The sequence below is a fragment of the Cynara cardunculus genome, assembly GCF_001531365.2.
Source record: "Cynara cardunculus var. scolymus isolate 2C chromosome LG 10, CcrdV1, whole genome shotgun sequence".
In the NCBI taxonomy this organism is placed as follows: Eukaryota; Viridiplantae; Streptophyta; class Magnoliopsida; order Asterales; family Asteraceae; genus Cynara; species Cynara cardunculus.
The window spans coordinates 21765709-21776286 of record NC_037537.1 but is presented as its reverse complement, the minus strand read 5'-3'; the positions used below and the strand labels follow the sequence as shown (position 1 = coordinate 21776286).

Sequence of the window (10578 nt, the reverse complement as noted above, 5' to 3'; positions counted from 1 at the left end):
ATCTTCAAACATATATTTTATTCAAAAATAAAAACATCATCACTTTCTCAAAATCACATAAAGCCATATTATAACATCAGTTGAGATAAAAAATAAAATAAAATATTAAAATCACGATGTATCTCGCTGCATTGCGCRAGTACGCTTCTAGTCTATATCTATCTATACTATTGAATAAAAATCTCATTTTAAATATAAAAAATCTAAAGTATAATTAGGATAATCATTGATAACTAATAAAATACTTAGTTATTATCTTTATAAAAAAATATATAAACATAATCAAGATAATAACTAAGTATTTTGTTAGTTATCAATGATTATCCTAATTATATTTTAGATTTTTTATATTTAAAATGAGATGTTTATCTAATATTTGATTATGTTTATCTGCAGTTAGTTAAACGAATTCAAGTATGGAGCTTTAATAAGTTATACTTATGCACAATTTACTTGTAATATTTAATTTTAAGTAATATGCATCAATAAACAGTACTCCGTGCATAAAAAATCGTTTTTAAGAGTTTTTGTCAAATGCTTTATAATATAGTATAGACATATAGAGTTTAAACGAAAACATCTTCATTTAACAACACGATCTCCCCATCGTTCTTCCAACGAAGCCACCTCCCTCCCCATTTTTCCAGGCAAACCCTCCCCTCTACCCACATCTGCAACTTTGGGCACCACCACACCTTCCTTGACCCCAACTCCATCATGCCCCACCCCCTCCCCCTTCGCCCCCAAAACACCACTTGTATTGTATCCTTCATCTAGGCCTACATATGCATCTAGAGGGGCAACCACTACCATGCACATGTGTCTACTTTTTTTTGGGTCTGCTTCGATTCTACATCACTCTCCTCAACCTTTTGGTCCCATGGATAGATCTTTTAGAGGTTGTTTATTTGCGGCTTAATTAGGTTTATTGGTCTATATGGCTTATTCGTACATCTCATTTGGGTTGTTTACTTACGGCTTATTCGCACAGATAGAAATGGTGTGTTGTCCCCATTCAGCCACAAAAATGACACCCGTACCCCTTATTTAAATCATCGCCTCCTTCTCATATGAGACACCCCATCGTTGGCCTATTTATGATTTTTTTTTTTGTTTTGATGTTCAAATAATTAATATTGAGGGTAAATCAGTCATTTATGTTATTCAGACTGTTGGTTCAGATAAAAAAAAGTAAACAACAACACCCATTTATCCAGACAGACAAATTTATCCATATAAGACTTAATAAAAATTTAGTAAACAACCCCTAAGAGATTCAAATTTTGTTTATATAGTTGTTAGTTTGACAACATTTTTTCGGGCATTTGTTGTTATTGTATTAGTAAAACGTTATTAACGGGCCATAAACCATAGGCGAGCCTCAATGCTAATTAGATATAAGTATTCGGGTTAACCCGTTCATGATGTCATCAATCCTATATCAAGTTGGACAATTGAATTTTTTTTGGTTCTAGATTTTGTCTAGATAGATAACGACCATTCCTTTTTTTGAGATTAACCTGGATATCCAGCTATATGAGCCGACTAATTTTAGGGCGACCACCTACTTTGCGGGTAGCCCGGAGTCACCGCATTTGAACCTCCGTGGCCACAAGGGGATTTTTATTCCTCATTGGATTTGAATCTGGACCTCCGGGCACTTTTGATCCTTGGAACACAAGCTCAAACCAATCATGCACCATCCTTATTTATGAAACCTAAACGACAATTTGTTGATAAAAAAAATGAAATTGACATTTGATTATATATAATCATATATACATGTTTAATTTTAGATAAAAATGTTCACAATTTCACCTCAACATGAAAACACAAGCAAGCAGACAATTTGTTGGAACTGTTCGCTGGTGTCCAATTAAGATCCAATGAAACTGAACGGTGGTGACCAGTGACAGACAGTGGAGCACCGATGGGTCTAATAATTGATTGTTAGAGCCTGATAGTATATATCAACAAATATGAAGTCAATGATAATAGCCGTTGACCAAGAACCGTGTGTTGAGAATTAAGACCAACTTGTACAGAATACTCATTAAGACACGGTGGGGACTGGGGAGGCATGATTTGGGTCATAAAGATAGTTGCACGAACTAAAATGGTCCCAACCAAATGTTGTTGATATAGGTGGCAAAGTAGGGAAGCAAGTAGGTCGGATAACATATTAAAACGTGTAAGATTATGTTTGGCAAAGTAGATAGACCAGATAACGGATTAAAACGCGTTAAGATTATGTTTGGCAAACCAGATTTTGGTTGACAAACTAGTTGTTGGCTAATAAGCTAACTATTAACTGATAAAGTAGTCACGTTTAATAAAAGTTAGATGAGAAGCTGAATGATAGCATAAAACCTAAAATGAAATTTTAAAAAATAATAATTAGAAGAACTTAAGGTTATAATTGGAAAAAATCCATTGAGGTCATCAGGGATGTCAATTTGTACCAAGACAAACCAACCAATTCTCATACCAACTGTACCAATCTAATTGGTTGGTAGTACCGTGTCAACTATCTAAACTTGGTTAGTACATGGTATTAGAAGTCATGTATCATGATAAAACCATACCGTACCGATTTATTTATTAATTAAAGTTTTAATTAATAATACAACATATTTTGATTTTAAATTTTAAATTATCATGTTTTAAATTTTGCTAAATTACAATACGGATGAATATATAGAATTTGACTGAATTTATTCGCCTAATTTTAACAACCTTAATAACTCGTCTACACCCCCACGGTCCATCGACACTCCTCAATTGTTGCTTGTATTAGACTACTAGTGAATACTTGTATTATATGAAGATTATTTTAATGTTTCTATTTTTAAAGATAAGTGGTACAACGCATATCAACATGTCATGTGAATGCTCGATAGTTTTAGTGCATCTAGAATTAGTTGATAAAGATGTCAACTTAGATAAATTTGGTATAGTTGGTTTGCAAGGCTTTTATTCCACCCCAGACCCGAGTTCGGATCCTATTAGTGTCATTTTCTTAGTCAAGGTATCACAATTTGAAATGTTTTCCCTACATGTGTTTCTTATAGTCAAATGGTGTCGCCATTAAATTTTTCTCTTATATTTGTTTCTTATAGCCAAATGGTGTCACCGTTAGAAAAAATTTATGGGTCCGTCCCTGAAATAGATTCAAATTCTTTTGATGGATATAATTCCAACTCCAATTCCTGCCAACCACATACATACATGGTCAAACGTGATTAAATCTCCTTTCAATTTTTTCAGATTCCAATTCTTTTAACATATTCCAATTCTAGCAGACGTTATTATATGAATCAAACACCACTAACTTTTATTTTAGGTCGAGTCGAGTTTGGTTGGCTCACAATTTTTTTTAGATAAACTCTTTTAATACTTGATTACATTTTTTAGTGGACATTTAAACAATTAAAACGTTTTTGGTTAATTATTCTAACTCTACCCATTGAATTTGTAAAGGCAGAATATAACAAAAGTTGATGTTTTAGATTGCTTCACTTTTGGTCCTCGAGGTTTAGTGATATCTTTGAAAATAGAACCTATATTTTAATAAGTGAAGATGTCGTCCTTCAGGTTCGGATTTTGGTTTGAAAATGGGACATGGCCACTAACCGCATTAGAAATGTCCGTTAGAGCCAGGGGTAAATTTGTCCAACCAAGTTTTCGTTCTATTTTTGTAACTTTTTTTTATTTGTTCTTATTTTTGTAAAACTATCAAACTATGGGACCAACTCTGTCAATTCCTCACAACACCACCACCGCCTACAACTAGGGGTGCTCATGGGTTGGGTTGATCGAGTTGAAGACATTTGAACAACCCAACCCAATGCTTGCAGTTTAAAAAATCTTAACTCACCCCAACCCGAACCAAAGTGCAACCCAACCCAACCCGTACGGGTTGGTCGGGTTGATACTTTAGTACGTTAAAATATTCTTCAAATCTAGAATATGTTATTTTATAACTCATAGTTTATTTTTCATCATCAATCATTTGATACAATTTATCCATATTTGTTACGTATATCACATTCAGTTAACTTTTTCAATTACATATATATGTTCATAGTTACTGAACATATATACGAATGAATTATATAAAGATGTGAATATTTTGAAAATATGTGTATATGACAAGCATACATAATAGTGTAATTGTCTAATGTACACATTAATAGAAATTCAACAATCATATTAAATTCAAGAAATAAAAGGATATCGGGTTCATCGGGTTGGGTTGGGTTCAAATAATAGTAACTCCCCAATACCTATCGTTTGATAATTTTACAACTCGATTAGACATCGGGTTGCTTTGGGTTGAGTTATTTCGTGTTGGGTTGGGTTGGGTTAGTCGGGTTGATCGGGTTTTTGAGCACCCTTACCTACAATAGATATCAATTCCTCCACCACCTAGGGGTGTTCACGGTGCAGTTAGGTACGGTTTAGGATCAAAAAGCAAAACATACCGCATATTCGGTTTGTATATTATCCCAAACTATAAACTGCACTGAACATATCTCAAACCATAAAAAATTTGCACTGTAAAATGCGGGGTTTGGTGCAGTTTAAGCTTAACACATTTCAATTTAACAATTATACAATTACAACTTCGTAATCAGAAGAGATTTTCTACAAAAACCCATTTTTAACCTAATCAAAAACCCATTTTTGTTGATTCAAAATCAGAAGAGATTTCCTACACAAAACAATAAAATTTAACCTCCCTCGTAAATCAAACTCTGTTGATTTTGAGTGCTTATTGATCTGGACGGAAGAAATCGCCAGAAACAATAGTGATCGCCGGAGAGTAGGTGACCCGGCTCCATCACCGTGTCCCTACCACCCTCATTTCCAATGTTTTTTTGGCAAGACCCCCTCCCCTCTCCCGCAATTTTTCCAGCGATTTTTGGTGATAGCTAACACTTCAATTTAGCTATATGAATCACACAGAGAACAAGCTCTGGTGCTTTGCTATTCATTCATTGATTGTTCAAAAGATACCAATCATCAGCTGAGTAGGGCCTTAAATATCCAAACAGAAAGGAAGCAAATAACAGAATGTTTCTAAGGACCAATACTAACCAAACACGTCGTAATCCTTGGTCCATTTTATGGAAAATAAAGAAAATATTATTGGAATGTCTAAATTATTGGAATCTCTACAAATATGAAACGACATTGTATCGTTTGATGAGACCGCCCTCCCTTGCTTCCCACGTTTTCATCAATTAAGTTTAGATCAAGGGTTGGCTGTTGATTTTGATTATAAGGTTTAGGTTTGAATTTAGGTTTGATTTTAATTTTGATTTTGGTGTTTAGATTTGGATTTGCGTTTGGGTTTAATTGATGTTGGTGTTTGGATTAGGGTTTGGCCAAAGGGTTTTTAACCAGAGAAGATTACCGACAAATTGGCTGGAGAAATGAACGACAATTTGGTCGGACAAGATGACTGGAAACGAATGTAAATTTTACCAAGTTGGTCCCAACAGCTCAATGGGTTTTATAAAAATAAGAAAAAGCAATAAAATTTGTGAAAAGAGAGTGAAAACATGGTTGGACAACTTTACCTCTGACTTTAGATGGACATTTTTAACGGAGTTAGTAATAAGGTCTCATTTTCAAAGCAAAATCTTAGATTCCACTTTCAAAAACATCACTAAATTTTAGGGACCAAAAGTGAAATTTACTCTAAATTAAAACGTTATATTCCTTTAAAAAAAAATTAAAACATTATAAAATTATTATTTTAAACACAAAATAAAAGAAAATATGACCAATAAATTGTCCCATCCCTAAGTGTTTTTTTACAGATTTAACAGTTTCTTTAAAATAGAGAAAATCAACTTTTATTTTCTATAATACTTCAACAGCTTTTTTAAATTCTCTCAGATAAAAAATTATGGAGAAAACTCCAATGTAGAAAATCATGGGGCGTTTGGTTTGATGGAATAATTGTGAGAGATTTGGATTTTGTGAAAGAATTTGGAATCAAAGAATTTGAATTTTGAATGAATTTGAAATTTTGGTATGTTTGATTTGTAAAATTTAGAACATAATTGAATTCTGTTCTAAATAAATAATTTATAAAAACAATTTATTAAAAAGTATAAAAATAATTAAATTACCTTTTTATTAATTAATTATTACAAAACAAATATTTTTAATATATTTCAAAATATTAATATACACAAATCTTACGAAATCACATAAAATACCAACCACTCTCACAGATTTCTAAATCCTATGTTAATTAGATTTCAATGAAATCCTGAGATTTCAAATTATGAAATCTTTTAAACCAAACATGGCTTCAAAATCCATTTCAATTCTACAAACCAAATGGAACCTTAAACTATATAGAAAAGAGAGGAAATTGAGTTTTTTTTAATTAACTTGGATATCCAACCCGCTATGCGAGCGGACTAATCCCAGAACGACCATCTGCTTTACAGGTAGCCTGGAGCTACCGTATTTAAACATTCATGACCACAAGGAGATTTTTGTTAAATACTTTATAATATCTTTTTTTCTGTATATGTTTTAAAATTTCTTTAAATTTAGAGATTTTTACGTATATCTATTATTTTTTCTATCTTAATATACCATTTAATATAATTGTTAAAATAAAAAAATTTCTAATATTTTTTTATTTTTATTTTCAGATGGTTGTTGAAAATGGTGTAATCTAAACGATTTCAATCCAACGGCCTTGATCTCCTACGCGCATCTGCCGACTCCCTCCGCCTATGCGGCTTTCAGCCACGCGCTCGAACTAGCGGTTTCAAAGATTCCTTTAAATCCGCGTGACGAATCTTTTCCAATTAACTCAAAAGTTCATCCTCTGTTCCCCGTGTACGAGAGAGAGAGAGAGATTTCTCTGTGAATTATTTCTCTCTTTACGTACGATTTAGGCCCAACTGGCAGGGAATAGAAGCTGATTAGTGGTATGTACGTTACATAGATCTCCATCTCTTATTTTCGGTACATGCAATTGTTTTGATGATTGTTCATATTTGAAACTGTGTTGTCAAGTGTGATTGTTGCTAGAATGGATGAAATTAGGGTTTTTTTTTATTCTGATTTGTAGTTATTTTGCTACTGTTCAGTGATATTTAGGATCGTAATGAAAAAAGTTTGAAATGCTTTGATTGATACTGTCTAGAAGCACGTTGTTCTAGATCGACGTGTGAATTCATGTTTATTTTGTGTTTTTGTGTATTATACCAAAACCAAATGTTACGGATTTAAAAATAGTGTAGAGAAGAGTTGTATTTGGAAATGTTATTCAGTGGTTAGGATATGGTTTACATGAAGACTTGTATCTTGCTTCCATGAAGTGATTTTGAGTCTTCTGAACGATAACAGTATGAAAGGAGACCATTTTGATTCATATTGTCTAAAAGGATGTTGTTGTAGATCTGTTCGCTAGTGTTTCTTTTGTTTCGTGTTACTTGTATTACATTGTAAAGGGTAAAAAGTAATACATTGAAAGGGTATTGCTACATGCACCTCTATTTATGTTGGAATCAGGTCTATATTGAAAATGTAAAAAGCAAGTCAATGTTGACCAATGAGAAAATTAGAAGGTAGAGGTGTATTTAGCAATATTTATGCTATTATGTGGTTAGGATCTATATGGTTTACATGAAGGTGATTGCAGGTCTGATCCTCAAATAGTATATGGTGTGATAATCTTTAGAGGCATTTATCACCTTAACACTTTATTTAACCTGACAAAATACTTTTAATTTCAAAATTGGTAGCATTTGTTGAATCCTTGTTGAGCAACCCATGGCTGTCTTAAATTATGCAACAAGTATGCAGTTAGACAAAATATTGGCGTTAAACCTGTGAAGAAGTTCGTATTGATTTTGAATGGGTAACTCAAGATCAACTTAGGACACTCAGTGGGGAACCAAGGGTGTAAGGGTGTAGGTGCTGGTTTATGAATTGTAATCAAGAGCGCAACCAAGTTGAATGGATGAACTGTTTGTTTAAATAGACAAATAAATATTTGGTTTAAATCTAAGTTGAAGTCCTACTGTGGTTTGTTTTTAACACAAATATCATGCATAAGCTTTCATTCATCAACGCTGTAAGTTTCGTGAATGCATTACTGAAGTATTCACATTTATGTTCACAAGGTGCAGGCAGCAGCAGTGGTGACTCAAAATCTTGAGATTGTTTGCTTCGTGACTATAACTCTTTGGTTGATACACTCAGCATCTAGTTCGAAGAATGGCATTTGCAACATCAAGTTTTTGGGGCCCTGTTACTTCCACCACAGAGTGGTGTGAACAGAATTATGTGTACTCTTCTTATATTGCAGAGTTCTATAACACAATTTCAAATATCCCAAGCATTCTTTTTGCGCTTATTGGCCTCGTGATTGCCTTGAGCCAGCGGTTTGAGAAAAGATTTAGCATACTCCACATCTCAAATATGATGCTTGCTATTGGGAGCATGCTGTTCCATGCCACATTGCAACGACTGTAAGTGTTTGTAGACCCAATTCTCATGTTACTCTAATGGAAAAAAAAACCCTCTACATGCATATTTAAAGTTGTAACGTAGAAGAAACAAATTTCATAACCAGGACTTAAACTCTTACATCATATACAAGTAAATAAAGAAATAAGAGCAGGTGACTTTCTTTTTGTATTCCAGCATATAATGGAATTTTAATATGTATATTATTTTAGTTATTGGCCTAGTGGTAGAGCCCGACCTCCCAGGAGGTCCAAGGTTCAAAACTCGCCCGAAGGTGAGGAGTTGTGCATGAGTATTTGTTGTATATAAATATTATATACTTCAAAAGAAGATAATGGAGGCAAATTGGATCATTTATGTTATGAATTTTGAAGTTCAAGGACGCTAATTTTGTTTCACTCAGAACATTGCCATTACCCCTTTAGATGTTCGACCGGAAAACCCCCGACTTATAGAACGTGCACGTGCTCCTACCTTTCCACAATTGTCGGGTGCCTGCTATTTTGGTTTCTTCTTACCATTTGATCATTGACATCTTTGGGGTGTTTATGTCTTGGGGCCTGTTTGTTAACAACTTAACGAGCTTAATGGGACTCTCAACTTATTTGTTCTGCTATACATGACTATTTGGTAAAGGCTTAATGACATAGAAAGTGGCATATTTGGTAAGCTTCTATGGGGGAGCTTTATGCAGAAAACCAAGTTTTTTTCAAACCTGCCCCTCCCAAATAAGAATCATGTTCCTTCCATCTGGGAAAAAATCTTTCCAAACAAAAACCTTCACAAACAATCCAGACAGATTAATCCATATAGTTTGCTTTTTCCATACAAGACTTGTGTTAATCATGTGCATTGTCTTGAAAAGAAAAGTGAATTATGCTTTTTGCTGTGGTGATCTATATTTGATGGAAGAAGTTTTTACTTGCATTTTCAGGCAACAGCAAGGTGACGAAACACCTATGGTGTGGGAAATGCTCTTGTACATCTACATCCTCTACTCACCAGATTGGCATTACAAAAGTACCATGCCCATCTTTTTATTCCTCTACGGTGCACTTTTTGCCGTTTTCCATTCACAGCTCCGTTTTGATATTGGTTTCAAAGTTCACTACGTTTTACTCTGTCTTCTATGCATCCCGAGGACGTACAAGTACTACATTCACACACAAGATAAACCCGCCAAGCGTGTAGCCAAACTATACATGATCACATTGTTGGTAGGGCTTTCGTGTTGGCTTTGTGACCGTCTCTTCTGTAACAACGTTTCCGTTTGGAACTTCAATCCCCAGGGCCACGCTTTGTGGCATGTATTCATGGGATTCAACTCCTATTTTGCAAATGAATTTTTGATGTTTTGTCGGGCTCAGCAACGAGGATGGAACCCTAGAATTACGCATTTCGTGGGGTTCTTGCCGTATGTCAAAATCGAAAAACCGAAGTCCCAGTGAAAGGAGAAGCAACATCATATATCCTTTTTTATTTTGGTTTGTGTGGTCTGTTTTGTACCATATATACACATCTTTTCTGTTATGTTAGGTTAGATATTGGCCTTTTTGAGAGGTTTGTTACTAATGATTGGTCAAAATTTTGATATAGATATTTTAAGTTCATAGCAGGTTGTGTGCCCAACTCAACTCTGGCAAAAATTGCCAGGGAACATGATGGTTTCTGTACTTTGAAATGGTTTATTGCAAAATTGTGGCTAAAAAGATGCTCATTCCTTTATGGTATGATTGTTTCTAGTACTTCTAATTATCTTGTGTATAAACTCAAATTTGGTCCCTGTGGTTTAATAATTTTTGTCCCTATTTTCAAATTATAAGATCAAAAATGTTAGGATTTGGTCTTTTTTTCTAGTGGCTGTTATAAAATTGCGTTAAATAAGGAGTATTTTTGTCTTTTTATCGATTTTTTTTGTCTTGTGCACAATCAAAAACCATTGGGATCAAAATTCGATTTGATTGGGTGAAAGAAATCGTCATTTAACGGAATTTTTAATGAAACAAATTCAGGCTTTTTTTGCAAACCACTGTTACAATAATAGAAATTGAAGAAAAAGTTGAAGTAAAG

The 10578-nt window shown here is 33.8% G+C and overlaps 1 protein-coding gene across 4 annotated transcripts; it reads left to right on the top strand.

Annotated features, from left to right (window-relative positions):
- The first annotated feature begins 6872 nt into the window (after positions 1-6872).
- Positions 6873-10238, top strand: LOC112519227 (alkaline ceramidase-like). 4 transcript variants are annotated; one of them, XM_025127234.1, is made up of 3 exons: positions 6873-6962; positions 8163-8510; positions 9443-10238. In XM_025127234.1, the coding sequence occupies exons 2-3, from the start codon at positions 8257-8259 to the stop codon at positions 9954-9956; spliced, it is 768 nt and encodes a 255-aa protein (XP_024983002.1). In that variant the 5' UTR covers positions 6873-6962; positions 8163-8256; the 3' UTR covers positions 9957-10238. The 4 variants fall into 4 exon arrangements, with proteins under 4 accessions (XP_024983002.1, XP_024983004.1, XP_024983003.1 ...); XM_025127236.1 differs by having other exon boundaries at positions 6875-6962; positions 8169-8510; XM_025127235.1 differs by having other exon boundaries at positions 6875-6966.
- Positions 10239-10578: the final 340 nt, after the last annotated feature.

What these genes read in the sequence shown, in the direction of transcription:
- LOC112519227 (XM_025127234.1), top strand. Translation starts at nt 8,257, where the DNA reads ATGGCATTTGCAACATCAAGTTTTTGGGGCCCTGTTACTTCCACCACA. An exon ending in CATGCCACATTGCAACGACT is followed by an intron (nt 8,511 to 9,442) that starts GTAAGTGTTTGT and finishes TTGCATTTTCAG; the next exon opens with GCAACAGCAAGGTGACGAAA.